The following is a 22,581-nucleotide window of genomic DNA, read 5'->3' on the forward strand; positions in this document are numbered from 1 at the left end:
AAGTTGTATGTTATATAATCATCACATCCTGAAAAAACAGGGGTCAATATAATATGACATTAATGCCCATGACTAGAAATATGTAAATATTCAGGAACTAATACCTTTAATGACATAAATTCAAAGACGTGGTAATTTCCTTAAATCAAGTAAGGCTAGGATATTTTATGTGCCCCTTTTCTTACAAAAAACCTAGCCAGCCTGCCCGCTGTTGGTTGGCTATTGTATTTGTATTTACTAAACAATTTATTGTTTTAAACTAACTACAAAACTAATGCTTGGCACTTTTACACATATCATGTACATAACAGTTTTAATCTGGCCTCCCCTTTGACCCAAGAGTCAAGAGATGGTGTTGTCACCGATGGACACATAAACAGTCACACACTGCTAATCCTGAATGCATATGCTTGGCTAAGTCGTTAACAGGCAACCAGAGAGGAGGAAATGAAATTAGCATTTTAATTGTTTTGCTTTGAGTGGTTTTCTACTCTTTGACAGGGATTAGAGTCTCTTCTCCACTCTTAGCATGCAAGACTGTCAACAGTTCACTCTGCTGTCAGCTGCAGCTCTCAGAATGTGAATGTGTGTAGGAATTTGTGTCAAAGAAAGAGAAGCAGGACAGTATGTCGAGGTGCAGTTCTGTAGTTTGTCACCTTCAGTCTCCAGAGATTGTCCACATTTGGCTATCTGTCTTAGCCCAGCTGTTTTGCATTTCACACATGAGTGACTGCATCTACAGACACACATGCTTGTGTCAGTAGGAAAAGGTACTTGGGAGGAAGGATAAAAGCATGAATATCACAGTGTGCCACAACTGTAAGTACGGTTACAAATATTTTTCTATAATTATTTGGCATTGGGTTTGATGATGCAGTGCCTTATAAAAGCTTTATCTCACTTTAATTCATGTTTTCTTTGTTTTTGTTTGACCTAATGCATCTGGAACTATGTAAATTTCCTTATATAAATTTGCCAAAAGGGTAGATCAGCAAAACTGGAGAGTGAGAAATATGGCCACTTACCAACCAGGTAATAAGAGGCCAAATATAAACCTGAATTAGATGCAAAATTTAATAGGAGAAATGATGCATTCATCTGCGCCTTAAGAATGCCCTCATAAAAGGCACCGGAGAGTGAAAAAACAACAACACAGGATCAGTAAACAAACTATTTTGCAACAAAAATATATCTACTTGTGGACAAGTAGATGTAACATCTCTCAATACTATAGGGAAAACATGTCCTCAGTTGCGCTCAATACATTGGTTGTTCTTTACTGACTGTGTCCAAAAGCTGTTAATTACTGTGTCCAAAGCTTATATAAAACAATTACATTTATTTATTCTACTTCGGTCACTGTTATTCTAGTCAGAGATTTGTTTTTAACAAGAAGGTCAGGGAGGGCATTAAATGCTAGTTTTCAACTCACTACTCATAAGTGAAAAACCAAACAAAAACCAAAGAAAAAAAAATGTAATTTATCATCTGGATATCAATGTTGTTGTTGTTATGCTTCAAGAGATAAATTAACCAAATAGAGAAAACAGCAGATCTCCTTCATCAGTAAGGTATTCCTAAAAACAAGTATGATTGTGGCTTATCTTTTATCTGTTTATATGCTGTATGTTTGATGTACTTGCAATGGGAGCTCATTTTTCACTGTTAGCATACAGTCACTGCACTCACATAAAATCTGGGCTGGCACAGATTGATACAATTTACATTACACAGGATTTACAGTTGAGTGGTCAGTAGGAATTTACCATGAAGGCTCATATATCCTCAAAGTTAAATACACATATGTTTGTATGTGTATATCTTTTGCATCCATTTTGAGTGCATTTTAGTCCATCATAAGGACTAAAATGCACTCAACACACAAAAACTAGTACAAAACTACACAACACACAAAAACTAGTATGTTTCTGCATGAAGTCTAGTCACTTTTTGCTGTAAAAAGTTACTTTCCTAAAATGCAAACTAAGTAAAGTAACTGGTGACTTTTATAAGAAGTAAAGAGCAATGTGAAAAAGTTACTTTCCAAAAATGCAAACTGAGTAAAGTAACTGATTACTTTTATAAGATGTAAAGAGTAATGGGAAAAAGTTACTTTTTAAAAGCAACTTCCCCAACACTGGTGATGGCTGACAGTATTTGAAATGGGCTGAACTCTTTACGTGTGTAAAGGGTTCATAAATAGACTTTGAGACCGAAATGATGGTGAGAAACATACCTTTGACAATATAGTGTGTATTCCGCCCTCTAACAGCCACCATCTGAGATTGTCAGGGGCATTCATTTCATGTCAGTGGTCATAATGTTGTGCTTGATGGGTGCATTCATGCAGTACTCCCAGGCACATTTACTCTAGATCAACTGGAGTGACAGAACTGAACAATCTTTGATCAATTCAGACAGGAGTATAATCTGGTAACAAAATCAGTTAAATATTCTAGGAGGTTGCTTCACAAAATGAAAGGTTCAGGAAGGGGAGGAAGAAGATGGAACTAAAAAGCTGACTTCAGCATTCCTTCTCTCTATTCCTGCTGCTCTAATCATCCTCCTTCCTTCACCAGTGTCTTCTTCTCCCTAATTAAAGAAAGAAGGGTTATAAATTAATGACCAGAAAGGAGGAGGGCTTGTGTTTATCGACTGGGAGAGAAAGAGAACACTAAACCTGCTCGGATGTAATACCAGATATTACACGCACACAATACTAAGACTGTTGCGAAGAATATGCATATGTGATCTGACAGTCAGGCCAGCGGGAGGTTATGGTGATAGGGCCAGCAGGATAACTGCATTGTAGGAAGCAAAGAGGCTATTATATTATCACTGGGCACAGAGTTACAGGCACCATATATCTATTTCTAATGGACAATTTTAGCCTATTCTTTGGTGTACTGAATTAGAATTTCATGTTATTTTTCCACATATGTATCTATTTTGCTTTCTATTTTCATCACTTCTACAACACTGTATTTGACCATCAAAAGGCGTAATCTACTAGAACCAGGTCTGTCAAGTGAGAAAAAAATCATAAAAGCAATCAAAACACCAACAAAAACTCTGTTCAAGGATCCTATTCTGAGCACCTTCTCTCTGGTCGGTCTCACGGGGAGAGTTATCACTGTGGCAAGATGCATTATGGGAGAATGAGTTCCTAATAGCGTGGAGAAACCCATTCAGTCATAAAACAGTATCTGTCACTCCTGTCAGACAAAATTACGTCGGTAAAATGGATTCTGCTCTCCAGCTCCAACCCTTACTTTGACTGTTCGCTTGTGCACGTGTGCGGGGGAACTGTATGTGTGTTGCAACTGCCTGCATGCATCAGGGTGCGTGTGCGTGGCACAGTCTGTGAGTGCAAAACGAGGGCAGAGAGGAAGAGAAAGAGTGAGAGAAAACTCTAATCACTGATTTATACAGTTTTTCTCTTTCAAGTGCAGTTCTTTTATTAAGATTCAAAGGACAGTGACGCCTGCATGAAAAAAGAGCCTTCTTGTGTTTATCCGTCGACCTGGAAGTGTGGGTGTATGCACATGGGTTTTGTGTGTGTCTCTGCTCCATATTGTGATTCTTCAAGCACAAATCCCTTATTGTCTGTAATAATTATTTTGTGAACTGAATGCAAACTATGTGGCAGTTTCAGAGGCAAATTGCACACTCCATCCAGTGTGCCAGTATATACAGTTTTCTCGTTCAATTAGGGAAGTTGCATTAAAACACAAACTTTCATCGAAGGTGCAATTTTTAAAGTAGTAGATAACAATAACTAATCAAAAATACACTTGTATTCTTTGTACATTTGTATATGCAGAGTTTGGTCATGATGTACTGAATATTTTTGCTAAACTTTATTTCCATTTCAATGTTGTAATTGTGGTTAAATTTGAACCATGAGCAAACATTTTTTTTATTAAGATAATGTATCCCTAAAATATAATTTTAATTCAAACTATTGCAGCTGCACATCACATTAAAATATCAGTGAATTTATAAACAATTATTGGGAGGATCAGTGTCTCAAAATCCGAGGCCATGGTGTTGAGCTAGAAAAGGTTACAGTAACTTCTCTGGGTCGGGGAGGATGTCCTGCCCCTAGTGGAGGAGTTTAAGTATCTTGGTGTCTTGTTCACGAATGAACGAAGGAACGGGAGATCGATAGGCAAGATTGGTGCTGCATCTGCAGTCAAACGGGTACTGTACCAGTCTGTTGTGGTGAAGAGAGAGTGAGTCAAAAGGCGAAGCTCTCGATTTACCGGTTGATCTACATTCCTACTCTCATCTATGGTCGTGAGCTTTTGTTCATGACCGAAAGAATGAGATTGAGGATACAAGCGGCCAAAATAAGTTTTGTCCACAGGGTGTTTGGGCTCTCTATTAGAGATAGGGTGAGAAGCTCGGTCATACAGAGAGGACTCAGAGTAGAGCCTCTGCTTCTCCATGTCGAGAGGACCCAGTTGAGGTGACCTGGGCATCTGGTTAGGATGCCTCCTGTAAACCTCCCTGGAGAGGTGTTCCGGGCACGTCCCACCGGGAGGAGACCCAGAGGAAGAGCCAGGACACGCTGGAGGGACTATGTTTCTTGGCTGGCCTGGGAATGCCTTGGGTTTCCCCCGGAGGAGCTGGCCCAAGTGGCTTTGGAGAGGGCAGTCTGGGCCTCCTTACTAAGGCTGCTACCCCAGCAACCCAACCCAATAAACGGAAGAAGATGGATGAATAGTTTATTAGGTGATCTGATAATGAGCATGAGTAAAAGTAAGCTATTTTGTCTTGACCTAGTTGCATATTGTAAACTCTACACCCATAATCTCAATAATCATGCAATATACAAAACAGAGGCTGCCATAAATTATATATTTACTTAATTTAGATTTTATGTTTAGCTAAAAAGCCTACTGTCTTCACATTTGCAATTATTTAAAACAAGGTTTTAGAAACATTAGTTTAGGTGGCAACAAAATAAACTGTGTAGGAGACAGTTATATGACAATCACCCTAGACAAATTAGTATTAGAAGTATTAATGAATTAACCCTATCAAGTTTATCCAAGGCAGTGTTGCCAGTTTGGGTGGGTTTACGCCGAATTGGGCTTCTTTTAAGCATGTTAAGATGGAAAAATAGCTTTGGGTGGGTGGTTAATATTTGGGCCCCTTTTCTCAATATTTGGCTGTTTTTTTTTAGATAGTATTATTCATAAGAACATTACATCAATATAGTCATTGCGTGGCAGAAGGTAAGCATTTTTCACATTTTAATAAAATGCAGTTTACTTGCACAAATTTTATCACCTAATTTATATTTAAAAGTATAGAATCTGCCGAACCTGACATCATCAATGATTAATTATCATTTGTTAATCAAGAGTCCCTGTCAAATAGTATTGCTCAATGTCACTTATAAACACCCTAAATGGTGCTCAGACTTCAACTGATTAACTGAAAAATATTTCTTGTCAGTGTGTGAAAGAGAAATGCTTGACAAATGTTTGTAGTTAACTATACACCTTATGTTGGTAGGTTATTATCTATGTTTGGATGCACAAAATTTCACGATTAGATTGAAATGTTTTCGGATTAAAAACTTAGAATAATTGAATTTTACCATTTATGTGGGCACACAATCAATTAATCTGATTATGATGTGCATTTATATGCACCTGGATTTAGTCAGAATACAACCACTCTGAGTAATCAAATTTTCCTAATTTTCCCCTTTTGTTGCTGAAAAATAATAAAAAAAACAACAAAGCAGTAGTGTATGAGTTCATTTGTCTTCAGAGCGTGCAGGCTGGACTTGCACCAGGTTCTAATTACGTTGAAATGTAATTGAATAATTAATAATTTTAATGTTTCAGATAGAACAGTTGTATCGGGAGCAGAGACAATTTTGCTTCCCAACATATTTCGGCCACTCAAAGCGCAAATACGTCATGATGACATAGGGTATAGATGCGCACTCAAAACAGTTTGCCATATTTATAATAACTTGATACTGACAAACATTTACATTGGCGTAAACTACCCCTCTCATTCTGATTACAATTGAATTCGGATTGAGCTTAATCTGATCAAAATATTCCGATTGGTGTGTTTACATGACACATTTTTATTCCAATCGGTCCTTTATTCTGATTCCTTTTTTCCATGTAAATGTAGCTAAAGATAAGTTACTTTTGCGGTTGCTATCACAACATGATTGGGAAAATGATTTTTGTGTATAGATTATCTGGCTGATTGATTGCACATTTTGTGGTGAGCCATTTGTGGTGAGCCAGTATGCAAAGTTTTTGCTTTAATGCTGTTGTGTGCTAATGGCATGTTTATTTTCAATTCGAAAGTTCTACCCTTTTCAAATCCATATGTAAAGAGATTTGGCCTATATACATATACAGTATATATATACATATACAGTGTATATATATATATATATATATATATATAGGCCAAACACTAACTGACCACTTTATTAGGTCCATCATTTCAATTGCTTGCTACCATATTTAGTACAAAGAAAACCAATTGCTTTGCAACAATTCAATGGATTCACACAGCCAGTTGTGATGAAAACAACTTACAGAAGTTAAAGCTAACCATCAGAATGGAAAATAATTGCAATTTAAGTGACGTGATGGCTTCTGGAGTCAGAATGGTTTATCTGAGCATTTAAGAAACCTCTGATACACTGGGATGCACAACCATCTCTGAGGTTTATAGTGAATGGTCTGAAAAAAAAGAATGCATCCAGTGAACAGCGGTTTTGTGCAAGAAAATGCAATTCTGATGTCAGCGGAGATGGTCAGACTGGTTTGAGATGTCAGGAAGGGAACAGCAGCTCAAACCTAAGGTAGGATTACTACCATCTCTGAACAGAAAACATATTGAATAATTCTGTCAGCTAAGAACAGGAAAATGGGACTATAATTTGCACAAGTACACCAAAATTAGTCAATAAAAGTTTGGGAAACAGCTGCCTGATCTGATGAGTGATGATGAGATGAGTCTTTGCACTGTTTAATATTCAGAATGTAGGAAAGCATGGACCCATCCAACTTTGTATTGATGAATCAGCATGTTGGTGGTAGTGTAATGGTGTGGGGTTTGCTTTCTAGGCTCACTTTGAGCATGGCTTTAACGCCACAACAGAGCATGACTCAAACAGGCACAGAGATGTTGCATGTGGATGCTTCAAACACAAAAGTGCTAAATACTTGTAGAGGTTGCAATGAAGACAGATCTTGCACATCCTAGTAGCTGCCTTCCATCTCTGTTTTTATTCACAAGGCTGTTGTTTCACTCTCCTTGCTATTCTTTTGCCTATGTTATTCCTTTACTAATTTCTTCTTTCTACCTGCAACATATTTTGTACCTCTGTTCCTCTCCCTCTAAATCAAAATTGTTCTCCTCTCCTCATCTATGCATATTGCACCCCATGGGAACACATTTTATATTTTTGTGCATATCCATATTTTAGTGCATGTACAAAATTGATTTCCTCTTGATCATGATGTAAGTCACTTTGTGCAACTGATTTCTGGTGCATGGCAACACTAGGTTGAGATAGTAAAGTTTCCAACTATGTTTCCACCTTGGGTGTTGGTGTCTCTCTTTTGGTTTCAGAGTAATTTCCCCCTCCACAGAGAAGTGGCACTGATCAATTTCATAGACTCTGTTTACAACACACTACTTGTCCTTGGCACACTAACAAAGGGTTGTGTGTGTGTCTGCATGAAATATGACAAAGCTGCTTCAAAAGATTGTGGAACGCTGTGCAAGTTTCTGCAAATAAAGCATGCAAAGGAAGATATGACCAAAACTATAAGCAGACTGGTTGCAACACAAGTCTTACCAATAACGTTTCTATTGATTACCAGTGCTAAATGTTGAATATATGCCTATGCACACACCTGAGAGTGCTGACCCTTTGGCAACCAGATAACAGACATCTCAGGTTTTGATCAACACTGCTCTGAGGTGCTATAAAAGAGCCCAGCATTAGAGTGCACGGATTATTGGGATTAGAGACGAATGGGTGGGAGGACAGGAAGAAGGAGGAGGAGGGAGGTAAAATCTGGAAAAGAGAGAACTGTAGAGTAAAAGAGTAAAGATTTAAGAAAGAAAAGACATTGTTGGGAAATATTTAAAAACTTTATAAAAAAAATTGGAAAATATGACAAAGGAGATGAAAACAAAGCTGTGATAAAACTAGTTTACAATCAGTCTTTGCTTTGTTTCTTCCCCATATCCACACCTCTTCTACTATACTACTCTAAAACCTGTCCCTTCCTCCTATCCACAGCATGAATTATAGGGACATTAAATATTAGATATTTAGGCAAGTGTGAGAAAGTCCAATGCGGATATAAAGATGCATGACTGCCATTTAAAATCCATTACAACATCTAGAATAGCATTTACAGTGGCAATGTATCAAACTACCTTACACACACTAGTCCTTTGAAGAAATCCATGGCTCTGTTTTTAAAAGAGGTCACTGATCAACTACATCTGTTCTGATAAACACATTTTCAAATACAATGTTAATTAATTATTATTTGTTTTGTTGTGCACTAGTTTTTCCTTTAAGATGGCTTACCAGTTTAAGTTTGAGTATGAGGTACTTGCAAATCCATATATGGGTTTATGTGTGTGTACCTATTTCTCTGTCTGTCTGTCTGTCTGTCTGTCTGTCTGTCTGTCTGTGTGTGTGTGTGTGTGTGTGTGTGTGTGTGTGTGTGTGTGTGTGTGTGTGTGTGTGTGTGTGTGTGTGTGTGTGTGTGTGTGTGTGTGTCTGTGTAGTTCAAATCTCAAAATACAAGAAAGTGCAGAAGGAAAAAAAACAGAATATTACAGAAATCCCACAAAGTTTAAAAAACCAGTGGATATAGGGTCAAGAGGAATGATGCCAATGGCAACCATTACGTTTTTCTGGCTTTTTAAAACAAATATTGAAAGCCCTTACCCTCCCTCTTACTTTGTATTAATTGCTGAACAATCTGAAATTCAAGGCATCACAAACTATTTAATCTTTATCTAGCCATGCATGTTGCTATATCCACACACTTCTATGGGAGCCAAACATGAAGAAATGTTGTGTATGTTGAAAAACCTGAAATCATGTAATTAATATTAGGCATGAGTACAATTTATTATGTTCTCCATTACATGTACTGCATATGCACTGGGATAAAGTTTGTAAAAATTATTCTACTATGAGCTGGGTAAGGGTAGAGCATTTTATATTTTGTCCTGCTGTCATTACCTTGATTTTTTATTGTCTTTTTAAATATTTATTTATTGTCTAAACATCTTACACTGAAAGTTCAAGGCTCTCTACATTCTATGAGTGCCTCCAACTAGTCAAACAACCATTAGCTAAATTAGTCAAACCACAGAGCCATCTTAATCCCTCCAATGATCCGGTACAGTGAGATGTCTAAATCTTCATCAGGCCAGACAGAACATATGCATAGTGAAATGTGATACTAAGGATTTTTCATGAATTGTATTGACACCTGGCAAATATCATAATTACCCTGGCTTAGCTCGCTAGAGATCACATTATTCATGGTACAATATAAAATGCTTACAAGTCTAATACTGAAACGCTTTAACTCACACGTGCAGCAGTGTGACACAGTGGTATCAGCCCATAAACTATTAATATTGTTCCTGTGCTTACATTCATGTAATTCTAACAGTACCTCATGGAAGTTTGTACCTTGTACTAAAGGTACTCAATACATTTGCTGGGTTATTTACTTTAATGTGAAAATAAAAATAATACTATATAGTAAGACACATATATATTCTCACTAGATTTTCGCAAAATTAGTATACATGGAAAACATTAACAGTAATAGAAATGTGTTTGAATGGTGAAATTGTTTTGTGAAGAAAGATTATCTGATGTCCGCCAAAATACAGCTTTCTCCAAGGCACATGACAAATTAGCTTAATACGAAAAAGTTTAAACTAAACTGTAGTAATGTGCATGGGAATGAAACATACCACCACGAATAGATAATAATGTTTTGCATATTAGGTGAAAACTTCAGTAAACAAACAATACTAAATTGAACCAGTTAAGATAGTTTTGGGTCTTACCTTTTCCCACTCTCTCTCTTTATTGAGAACAATGACAACAAGCTTTGGGTTTTCCTGGTAGCCATCCTCTGTGAACGACAAGTCTCTGCCATCCCAAGTCACATTCATCATGTACCTGAGAGCAAAATAATAAGAATATTAGGAGCCATTGGGGAGGTGATGAGAAATTAAGAGAAGAGTAGTAAGAGGGTAGGTCAAAAAAGTAAAGAAAAGTCATTTCATAGTTTATAACTTATGTACCTTGCTTGGACGATTGCTATATTTAAAAATAGATTAAACAAGGTCAACATTCTGCAATGTATTGTTACATTATAGGCTGTAGTATGTTGTGTGTGTTATGAACTAAAAAGCTGTCGAGAGAAGTGGTAAAAATCTGTAGTTTCAGACAAGCTGCATTTTAAAATATATAATATACATCAATGTCTTCCTGAAACTTCTTAATAGTAATATTTTTCAAAGCTTATAAACTAAATAATAATAAAAAACATAAACTAAAATATGTCCCAATTTTCTAAACTGTTCATAATAATGTGAGACACACACAAATCATGAGGAAGTATTAGGGGTTTTCTCCCGCTTAAATTATGTAGGTTTAAACATATTCAATTGTTAGAAATAATCATTTCAAAAATAAAAATTTGCCAACCAAACTATCTATGCTCATTTACAACATCAAGTAGCTGATTCAGACAAACCACTTCAATTTCCATCATTTTTATGGGATAAAACATAAGAATTTTTCATGGTTTCAAAGACAATGGATATAAAAAATGCATTAAAAGAAATAAATTAAGTGAATGACATCTGCTTCATGTCCTTGCTCTCTAACAAGTCAGCTATTCTATACAATACAGACATTGTAGGCTCCTCAGTAGAGTCCCTCCTTATTAGCCCATTAGCCATTGGGCAGAGGAAAAAAACATGAGTAACCTAAATGATTGATGTATCAATCATTTATTAATTTTGATTCCTGCTGAGATTCCTGCTGAGGTCAGAGTTTGCTTCTTGTTTGATAAACTAAAAACAGCAACAAAACCCAAATGCTAGGTTTCTCTTCAGCTAACTTTAACATTAAAATAACACAGGTGTAGACAGAAAATCAAACCATCATTCTGAATAAGGAGACTTAAAGACAATATTATGTCAATCAGTGGTGGCCACTGCAAACCATAAACTTAGCTTCAAAAAGTCATATTCCGTAAACCATGTTAAAAATATTAGCTTCACAACGTTAAACCAATGAGAAATAAGGGAATTTGGAGAAAGCTATCGCTAGCCGCTAACAGCTGTCTGTGTCACGTCTTTAGACAAAAGGTGCTGCACGCACACACATGGCAAATGACGAACGTGTGCAGCACTGCATCTGGAAAATCCTGGAAGCACTGTGAGGAACATGTACTTTAATTTCTCCAGTGCATTCAACAGAATCCTACCAGGACTGTTTAAGAATAAGATGGAGTGGTCAGGTGTTGGCCACTAACTCCCAGTCGATACTGAATTACCTCACTGGTCGACCACAGTATGTTAGGACATAGGGCTGTGTTTCTGACAAGCTGACCTGCAGTACAGTAGCACCGCAGGAACCTGTCCTGGCACCATTTCTTTTCACCCTGTACACTGCAGACTTCTCCATCAGCCCACCAGGTTGCCACCTTCATAAGTTCTCTGATGACTATGCCATAGTCGGCCTCATCACTGGGGAGGACGAGTCAGATTACAAACAATGGATCCAGAGCTTTTTTGACTGGTACCAGCAGAACCAAGGAAACTCACATCAGTGATGGACAATGTCTCCCACCCCATGCATGGAGCTATTGCAGAGCTGAAGAGCTCTTTTAGTAGAATGACCAGATGTCCCCGATTTCCAGGGAAAGTCCCCGTTTTGGATGACCTGTCGCTGGAAAAAGTTGTCCCCAGAAAATATGGAGCAAAAAAGTTTAGCGCAACAATAGGTATTTACATGGACCTGCCTCTGTCCCGACTTAGTAGAAGAGCTGGACCGAACGTGCCTTCCCCAACTCTGTCAGCATTGAAGATCAGGCAAAACAAACCAACCCCGAGGCAGAGATTCTGCTTCGTCATCATCACTTCCCCCTCAACTTAACAAAATGATGTCAAAGACGTCCCCGATTTTTATTAGGGAAATCTAGTCACCTTATCTTTTAGTGACAGACTACTCAATTCAATTAAATTCAATTTTATTTATATTCAATTTTGTTTATATAGCGCCAATTCATGAATCATGTCATCTCGAGGCACTTTACAAAGTCAAATTCAATCATATTATACTACTGCATCCCAGATGCTCTAATGAGTATTTCCACGGGTTGTTTCTCCCATAACTGTTTAACCTGTAACTGCACAGGTTCTAATCCAACAGTATAGCTTAACAAGGCCAAATTTGCTTATAATAAATTGACAGTGGCAACACTGCTGGAAGCCTGGAACATGGTGCTGTGGATCCCTTTTTCCCTCTGTCATCACTCTTAAAGAAACATGAAATAAATCATGACTTTTTGGGTTATTCTTTATTGTTTCATCAATAATATATGTTTAATGTGCATCATTTTTTATTAAAAAGCATAAATAAAACTCTGTTTCAAAATGTCTGTGTAGAAACAAGCTATTCCTCTATATATCCTGGTTAAATGTCCCTTGAGGATTGCCATTGGGCAGCCATCCATTTTTGGTATAGAAGTGTTGTAAAAAAAAAAAAAAAAAAAAAAAAAAAAAAATCAATGTGTTCCACTGACCCAAAATCCAGCTTAGAGTCCAGTCTCCTGGACTCTAAAAACAGCTAAATTCACCGCAACTGCACAACTATTTGCAGTCGCACACAGGGAGGGATGGAACTGGCAGTCCAGGGCTGTTAGCCTGCCGCGTTCATTTCTCAAGCAGGACTACAATAAAGGGACACAGCGCATCTCAGAGCAGCTGTGGAGCCGCGAGGGGAGCCCGGTACATGTGTGCGCACAGGTAGAGGTGGCATAACTCTGGATGAAGTTAGCAGTACAACCTGAATGCAGGCCCAAAATGGGCTGATTTTAAGTTATTTCTAATCACTTATATAAATTATAAAAAAATTCATTATGGTTACATAATGACAAAAAAACAGTCTTGATTCTTATACTCACCAAGCATGTAATGAGGTGGAGGTTTATATAAGCATCAGCAGGATCCTCTGAGGAACAGAGGGTAGAGGGACTTTCACCTGATACACAGGTAGACTTAAAAGCTAGGCTATGATAGAAAAGAATAGGAACCCTGTCTGGAAGCTTCTAACTGGATTTGCATGAAGATTTGAAAATTATATAGTGCTTAGTTTGGTGAAAATCAAAATATTTATTCCGGAAGTAGCTAAGAACATTAAAACATTACTTTTCATTCCTGGTGCCGGTCCAATTCTCTGCTGACAGACAAATGTTTTTTGCAATAAATTGGGAAAATATAATGCATCTACACAGTAAGTTCAAAAGTGAGCCTCCCTCTTAACTACCACATTTAGTGTGCCGATTCAAAATATACAGCTCTAGGTTGTTTAAAGGCAGAGTAATAAAAAGAAATGAACCATAGCAATTGATCAAAAATGTTCCATTAACTAATATATATATATATATATATATATATATATATATATATATATATATATATATATATATATATATATATATATATTCTTTTTGATATATTCTTCTTCAAGGAATGTTGCTATGACTCTGATTGTTCATATAGGACAGGTATCTTCAACTCCAGCTTTCGAGGTCCAGATCCAACATTTGGATGTATCTCTGCTTCAACACACCTGAGTTTAATAATCAGGTCATTAGCAGGAATCTGGAGAACTTCACTGCATACTGAGAAGATGATTCAGCCATCTGATTCAGGTGGGTTGGACCAGGGAACCATCCAGAGGTTCCAGAACACCAGACCTCAAGGACTGGAGTTGAAGACCCATGATATAACAACTAACCAATTGGTCAATTTAAAAATACTTTATATCTAGGGGGAGAGTTAGGGTTAGGGTTAGAAAAAAAAATACTTTATATAAATCTGACACAAGTTTGAATCACTTGACTTTTATCTACATACTGTACATTACCTAAAGCTATTGTTAGTCCTAGTCTTGAGATATACCACACAAGCACATACCCACAGAACGTAATGGTTGACCTATATGGCAGGTCACATTAGCTAAGATGGAGGGCAGTAGGGAGATATTCTTGGGTCCACACAGTCTGCACATTAATCATGACTGCCCTTCTCCACTCCGTCTCCCTCATTCCTTCTGCCAGTGCTCATGAGTTTGCTCCTCTTTTCCTTCCTACACTGCAGCATCCTGAGAATGGGCGACAGGGCAAACTTCTAAATGGAGCATGTGGTCCAGTGTGCTGGTACAAATGTGCAAAGAAATGCAGCAGGTGAGGTGTTTCATGTAGGACATTGTGTATAGGACTTCGGTGGAATATCAACCTGGCAAAAGTCACAAAAAATGTTAAAGGCATACTATGCAACATTGTTCAGTTAATTAATGTGTTCCATACCGTTTTGGATGATTAAATGAGTCATTTCAGGTGGAACAAAAGTTTTCTCGGCCGCCCTGGTGGTCTGTGGGGGAAATACCGCACTTGCAATTGCAGGTGCCCTCGGCCCGCACACCCAGGCTCAGAAGTCTCGTCTTGCTTTACAGCGAGAACTCCATGTGTTTTTGCCCTGCCATTCACTATATGCACGCGCAAAAGTAAGAACTGCGTGTTAACCTCAAATAAACATGCAAGCATATCGAGTTTTATTATTATTATTATTATTATTTTTTATTTTTTATTTATTTATTTTTTTTTTTTTTGAATGTTGGCGAGACGCTACCGCGGCGGCCGCCTCGCCAGGATAGCGCTGCGGGAAGCCTGATGTTCATACTTTCACTGTGTTAGTCATTGTTTGTAGTGCCGTTTTTTTTTACTTTCCGTTGCGTTCGCCTGTCTGCTAAGCTCAAAACAACCGCGCCTGGCTTGACGGAGAAACCAGAACAGCTGAGCATCTTTATGACAGTGCACTTTTACTTTCGCCCTCTGGGGGGAGCCTCGCTGGAAAATCAACCCCGGTTGCATAGTATACCTTTAAGTGAACTGGTGCAAGAGAAAATTATTGTCTGTCAACTTTATGTGGCTTTATTTCTTTTTCTTTAGCCAATGATTTGAAGCATTAGATTCATAATCTTGAGTTTGATAGTAGTTAAGAAATAATTTTACGTAAGGTTTTCCAAAAAGATTTGATGCTATACAATAAACATGTTCTAATTCATTACTAGACAGGATTCTACCTTACATGCACAAACCATGAGAAATGTTAGGCTACAACCATCATGACAGAGGTTATGGATATTATTTTTTACACTGCACACTGTCCTCTGCAAAAGTATTCAAAACTTGCAAATCTAACATTTTGATTTAATTTCACTTATTCATTTATATAGTGCTTTACAACAGCCATCCAGAGAGCCCACGTGATTCACAATAAAACTAGAAAATAATTCACAACCAGATAAAAGAATAAATAAAAGTTAGAAATCTTGAAAAAAAAAAAACACTGTGCTACAGAAGTATTAAAAGTCTCCCCGAATAAAAACATCTTTAGTTGAATTTAAAAAAAGCTCCAGGTCAGTGGCTGAGCAGAGATCCAAAGAGAACTGGTTCCAGAGTCTTGGTGCTGCAACTAAGAAATCTATCACAACATAATTGGGATTTTATGCGATAGACCAACAAAAAGTAGTGCGTAATTTGGAAGTGGAAGGAAAATTATAGATGCTTCTTGAAATAAGCTTTACAAATACAAATCTTTAAGAATGCTGTGTTTGTATTCAGCCATCTGAAGTCATTTTGAACCTTTCTTTTCAAAATAGCTCAAGTTTAGGCAGATTGGATCAATAGAGTTTTTTGAAGTATTGCCACAGTTTCTTAATTATAATTGGGTTTGGACTTTGACTGGAACATTCGAAAGCATGAATGAGCTTTGATCTGTTGTACCTCTAACTGTCTCTTTGAGGGGGCTGTGGTGTCGGTTACAGTGGTTACAAGTCTTTTGAAGAAGCTAACACGTTTTCTTACAGGATTATCCTGTATTTAGTCTCAGTCCCCTACCATGATGGTGCCACCAACATGTTTCACACACACACATCGCCTTGCATCGTATTTTATATATAGACCAGAAAGTTTATGGTTGATCTCATCTGACGAGACCACCTTATTCCACATGTTTGCTACATGGCTCATGGCAAATTAACAAACCTCTAAGGCCCACATACCAGTTGTTCTTCTGCTAGGATTAAATAACACAGGTAGACTGTTTAGTGATTATGAGACTTCAGTTTGCAGTAGTAGATTTTATTTTGGGGTATCAGCCTTAAATGTGGCTAAATGCAAAACACAACTCTTTATTTTTGTTTTGAATCATGTATCTTAAATCCTTACTGCTTTTACATACTTTGTAGTATGTAAAATCCCAACAAGATGCATTGAAGGTTGTGGTAAAATGTAACAAAATGTAAAAAGGTTCAAGGGCTCTGAACACTTTTACAAAGTGGTGTCTGTGTTAAATAATAATTACACTACTGTTTAATTGGATTTTTTTATTCTTTTTGCCATCCACTTTAAATTTTGGAACCATTTTCCTGCTAAAAAGTGAGCACACTCACATTATTTTTCCATACAGAAAATAAATGAACAAACAACTGAATAATTAAACCATCAAATTATCTTGAATCTGTAATTCAGATAGATCAAGCTTTGGACCTTTAGACAGCATCAAAATTGATTTAACGTTAGGTATACTTGGCATTTAAAGCAACTATCGTCTGATGTGTGCTTTTATTAAACAGATTACAGACAAAATGAAGCAGTTGTGCCTGTCTATAAATGCTTATCTAGGACTTTGTTTCTGGCAGAGGCCCACAGAACAGGTGGACTGATTGCTTGGTGTTGCTAGGATACAGACACAGACTTAAGTGTGTTTGCTTCAAACTGACCCCCATCAAACCTGGACGAACATTTCTGCTCACACACAAACACAGAGAACTATTTTGTGCAATTTAACAACACACCATGTCGTCCTATTCGCTCTGCCACATACACTAAAGTGATTGTCCAATTCTCTTTTCATTGTCCAGCCGTATTCATGTCTGTAACCTCCTTATTCTTCAGGGGAAGGAAGAAGGTGCAGACGTGGAAAGACAGCAGAGATGGAGCACCCACAGGAATGAGAATGGGTCGGAAGATGAATGAGGCTAAGGGAAAGAGATGGAAAGAAAGCATGGCAGGAGAGGAAGAGGACTATCCTTCAACAGAGTTAGGGTAAAAATATCCACAGAGTTATTTCTTGCTCCTTTCTTCTTATTTTGGAGTATAAAAGATTGTAATAAAGTCAGGTGGAAGATTAGTAGGTGAGGGTGATAGTAGCAGAGTACACTTCAAATAAGACAGTAGAAAGCAGAAGGGGCCAAAGGAGAAAAACAATCTTAATTTGTGCTTTTTCCCTAGTGATAATTTCTGCTCATGTTCCCATTTTCTGGTAAAAAAAAAAAAAAAAAGAAACAAAAAACAACCCACTGCATATGACAAACAAAGGACTGAACTGAAATCCATTATTTTTTATAAGTGGACATGTTTTCCATATTAAAATATTTAATAACTTTTTTCTATAGTTTATTGACTTTAATATTGGATCGTTATACTGAATTGTTGAACAGAAATCTGTTTGAATTTATTTAAAACAAACTCAACTGAATTGACTGTACCTGCTTAGACGGACAGCTATATTGAGTTGCCTCTGTAAAGTGCCTCGATATTACTTTGATGTCAGCTGCAATAGTTCAAATAAAAATGAATTGAGCTGAAAATGAAAAACCCATTTCAAGTTGGGGTTACATTATGATAAGAGCTTTGCATTTTATTTGAGGCAGCGCTGTTGTACTGGGATTTCTCTCTACAAGATGATAAGATGATCTGCACAAGGCAGCATGTGTCAGAGATGGAGACATTTATCCTTGTTAAGACAAGGGGTAGTCAAAGCAATGATGTATACTGTCAGAGTACTTGAGATCTATGAATCCTGCAAACGCACACTATATGCCTTTGAGAGAAACAAGAGAATTTGTTAAAATATGAGAAAATCTATAGCTTTTCTGTGTGTTTGCACTGCCAATTGGCTGCATGACCATGACTTAACTGTGCCTTTAATGAAAATCCTTGCCGGTAGTTATTTTATATGTTTTTATTAAGCGTGTAATAATAAATCCAGCTCACAAAATGAGACCATACATACGTTTGGGTTCACTAGATGAGAGTACTTTTGCAAAAAAGGAGGATAAGTTTAGAATGAGTTAAATTTTTTGTTGTTGCAAAAATAGTAAGCATTTCACAAATCACAAAACTGTGTTTTATAGAATCCGTAATTACTGTAGAACATTTCAGCCCAGGTTTGACTAAGCCATACATTTTGGTTTCTATTCCTGCCTTTTGTGTTGGGGTACTAATGCCAAAAGAATTATAGAAGAATGACATTGTATGTTTACAGTCCCGATTTAGCAAGCCTGTCTATGTAAGATGAGCTAGAGATTGTTTTCTTTGTTTTCGTTTATATACTTTATGTATCAGGGATAGCACAGTTACTAATAGTGGACATAGTCAGTCTGTCTGTCTGTCTGTCTGTCTGTCTGTCTGTCTGTCTGTCTGTCTGTCTGCCTGCCTGTCTGCCTGCCTGTCTGCCTGTCCGCCTGCCTGCCTGCCTGCCTGCCTGCCTGCCTGCCTGCCTGCCTGTCTGTCTGTCTCAACAACAACCTTTCAACAGTATCAAATGTCCAAACAAATTAAAGCTGTTAAATAGTCCTTTAAGGTTTTGCTGTAGGGAAGCTAAAAACTAGAAGGTGATTTAATGTTCATAGAGACCAATAATAAGTGAGTGATGCTCACAAATGAGTATTTTCCCCATCTGTCAATGTTTCTTTTTTCTACCGAGTATTGAAAACGCTGCCACACAAACAATTAAAAAATAATGAAACAATGAAAAAATAATGACCAAAACACACTGAAAGCAATTAAATGAAGGCACCCTTCACTCTTCTGAGAAAAGTTGTGGCTTTTTAGTTTTGCAAGATCTCTTGCCATGAGAAGATCTCATCAAGTTTTCGATTGGATCAGATTTAGCACAAGAATCTTGTTCACGGTTTCTTTAGTATTTTGACCTGAGTCGCTGTAGTAAATACTCACCTTTTATACACAGAGTTACTAGCATCCCTGCACTATTGAATGTGCGTCAGTTTAAGTTGTTGTTCATTACCTCTCGAACATTAAGCACCAATAGACATCAATTCATCGCTGTTTACTTACTTTTGTAGGAATACTTGTCTTTTCAGGGGGTGGGGGAGGGGTGTTGGATTGTGTTTCTTTGAAGCAATCAGATCACGTTTTGCCTTCTTACTTTCTCCTGCCAGCTACAAAGTACAGTCTCACAGGGGACCACTAAAAGATGACTCCACTTTACAAGGTGAGAAAGTGCAAAAAATAATAAACAGTGGTATAATAGCAGAGACATATTCCCTTACTTCTGACAAAGGTTAGTAAAGTCACCACCCTGGAGGCTCCTGTGCCTGCTGTTTGTGTGATAATAATTCAACAGAGGCCCCTCATTACAATGGATAAAATTAGATGGTGCTGTTCTGGATTTCCCCTGTGAGCCTGCTCAGCAGAAAATTTGGCATAAAGACAGGATAACTACCCTTGGTTCCAATTCATACTGATACTCCCTTTATATTGAAAGTTAATCTTTTATACATTTATCATTCTCAGTCACAATGCCCAATTTACAGGTAAAAAATAGTGTTGCCAAATTAACTACAGTGTATTAACCTACATCAGTCTACAGGTAATGATTGTTAAATTTTCTATACCCACATGAAGTTTTAAAGCAAGGCAAGTTTATTTATATAGCAGTTTTCAGTAACAAGACGATTCAAACTGCTAGATTATGCAGTAACTATTATGTATGTTCCTGTCACAAGTCAGAAAAAGCAGCAGATATATACGTGTAATACCTAAACAACAATTAATTCTTCAACATTTAAATTGAAGGACAATTGTGAAAAATATGCTCTGTCTGCAGATAAATCCTCTTTAGCAAATCAGATACTTTCATTGCCTTTTGTTAGTTTTAGTCTATTTCAATTGACAACTTTTGCATGGGGTGTGTGTGCAGGGATGTTTATACTCTCTCAGTTCTAAGCATCATATATCACGGTAAGAGACAGAAATTACCTGTCAGAGTAAAGTACTACCACCACGCCTTTTTCACGCACACACTCACACACTGATAAGTAAGTGCTAAAGCCTTTTAAGGCCCACCGTTGAAAATGGCAAGGTGAACAGAACACTGTAAATCTGCCATGAAAGACCACTCTTTTAAGAGGGGATATTTCCCGTGTTCCCAAAATGCACACACACACCTACAGACACTTACACTCACATTTTATCAAAAGCACAAGCTGTCACTTGTTGTGATTGGCTCACAGGTCATCTCTCTTAGTGGATCATTTGTCAACTGTTTTTGTTTAATTTAATTTTTTTTATACTTTGCCAAACATTCATCGTAGATGTGTCACTGTGGATTTATGATCTCAGTTGTCACAGTGAAAAGTGAGTATGGTAAAACTTATCTAAAAGCACAGACAACACGGGGCCACACAATTCAAAGAAACGTCAGATTCCCCTGTAATTTCAGAGCCAAACTTCCAATCAAAAGGAGTTTTGCTCAGTTGTTTTGGGGTCATTTAAAGGAGCATGCATTCTAAAAAAGACTAAAGCAGATTACCAGTATATTCGGAATTACAGAACCACAGAATAGTATTCATATTCCTTAAACGTGAACATTATGGTATCTTACAACCAGAAACATCAATTAAATTTATTGCAATTCCATGTGATAGTCCAAAACAAAGTGTAACATGATTTAAAGTGGAAGGAAATAACACTTGCTGTCTTGTTTTGTCTTTTGTTATTTTTAGTTACACGTCCAAATCTAAGAAGTGTTACATGCATTTGTATTGACCCTCCGAGGTTCAATACTCTGTCAAACCAGCTTTTGGTGCAAAACATTTAGGCCATGTTATTACAAGTTTTCAACATGTAGCGACTGAAATATTTGTACATTCTTTCAAAAATGCCTCAAACTCAGTCAGATTAGATGAAAATGTGTCTGTGAATAGTAGTTTTCTGGTTATGTAACAAATGATCAAATATATCAGGCTTTGACTGGGACATTGTACAATATAAATGTACCATTTGTTATGTATATGGTGTATCATTAGGATTGTAGTCTTGTTTGTCACTGCTAGAAAAGTGTAATTTCGGTGACATGTAGTGTTTGTTTCATCCCACATGCAATGTTTTGCATGTGGGATGAAACAATGTAATATTGATCTCATCTGACCATCCTTGCTGGCTTTGGCAAACTGCAATTTGACAAAGGTGAAAAGGTTTAAAGTAAATTAATACTTTAGCAAAGCACTGTAAATCCTACATCAATGATTTGAAGGCTAATGCCATTGTTAAATTCTTGCTCAAGACATCACATAGGAAACAAAAAATAGTATACATGCACATTTAAAAGGACAGCCCATCTGCCCATTTCTTTGTGTGTGAAAATGTGTGCTTAACCACATCCTCCTAATTCTCCTGACAGAAGCCAATGGTCTATAGCAACCCACACTGGCCCATTGCCCCGACCTAGCCTTGACCAATCATGCTTCTCATGTCCTGCCCCCAAAGTCCTATTGGCTGAACCCTCTCACCCACAACATCACCATCTGTAGGTACTCATCACCCAGCTAATAACCTATGGCAGCATAGAATATGCCGTACAGAGTCAGCTGGCTCTGAATATTTGAGATTTCCCATCAGTGTAAGCAGGTTTTCTGAAAAAAAAAAAATGGCCATGGATTTTAAAACATTTCTTGCATATCTATTTTACTTCAAATGTGTTCTATGCAAGTATGTAAAAAAAACAAAAACAAAAACCTGATATATAATTGTGCTATGCATCATTTTAATGTATGATTAACATTTTAACATGAGGATATTTTATGCTTCCATAAAAGCCTTGGCATAAAAAAGAAAGGAAAAAATTGCTTGTTTAGGAGGCAAGCGTTATCAATGTATCTAGAGAATTGAGAAAACAAAAATGTGCTTTGTTATACATTTGTAGTGTTTTTGTTACTCTTGAATGTTTCACATTATCAAATACATTTTATTATCAGACAAAGAGAACATGGGTAAATCAAAATTGGTGATTTGAAATTATGAATTTATTCAAATGGAGAAAAAAAGCCCTGGCCCTTTGTAACCACCTCCCTATGAATTAGCCGTAGTGATTAACCACTGTTAGACTTAATATCTATCAATTTAGAAAGCATGGAACAATGGAGGA

General features: G+C 37.1%; 1 protein-coding gene across 2 annotated transcripts in view; it reads right to left on the reverse strand.

Moving 5' to 3' along the window:
• Positions 1-22,581, reverse strand: part of grin2aa (glutamate receptor, ionotropic, N-methyl D-aspartate 2A, a) — a 302,450-nt gene that overhangs the window by 104,191 nt on the left and 175,678 nt on the right. For both annotated transcript variants that reach the window (XM_012876661.3, XM_012876660.3), the window contains one exon: positions 10,114-10,228. In XM_012876661.3, the coding sequence (XP_012732115.2) occupies positions 10,114-10,228 (115 nt within the window). The remainder of the gene's footprint in view (positions 1-10,113; positions 10,229-22,581) is intronic.

This window comes from Fundulus heteroclitus, unplaced genomic scaffold, assembly GCF_011125445.2.
Source record: "Fundulus heteroclitus isolate FHET01 unplaced genomic scaffold, MU-UCD_Fhet_4.1 scaffold_48, whole genome shotgun sequence".
Taxonomy (NCBI): Eukaryota; Metazoa; Chordata; class Actinopteri; order Cyprinodontiformes; family Fundulidae; genus Fundulus; species Fundulus heteroclitus.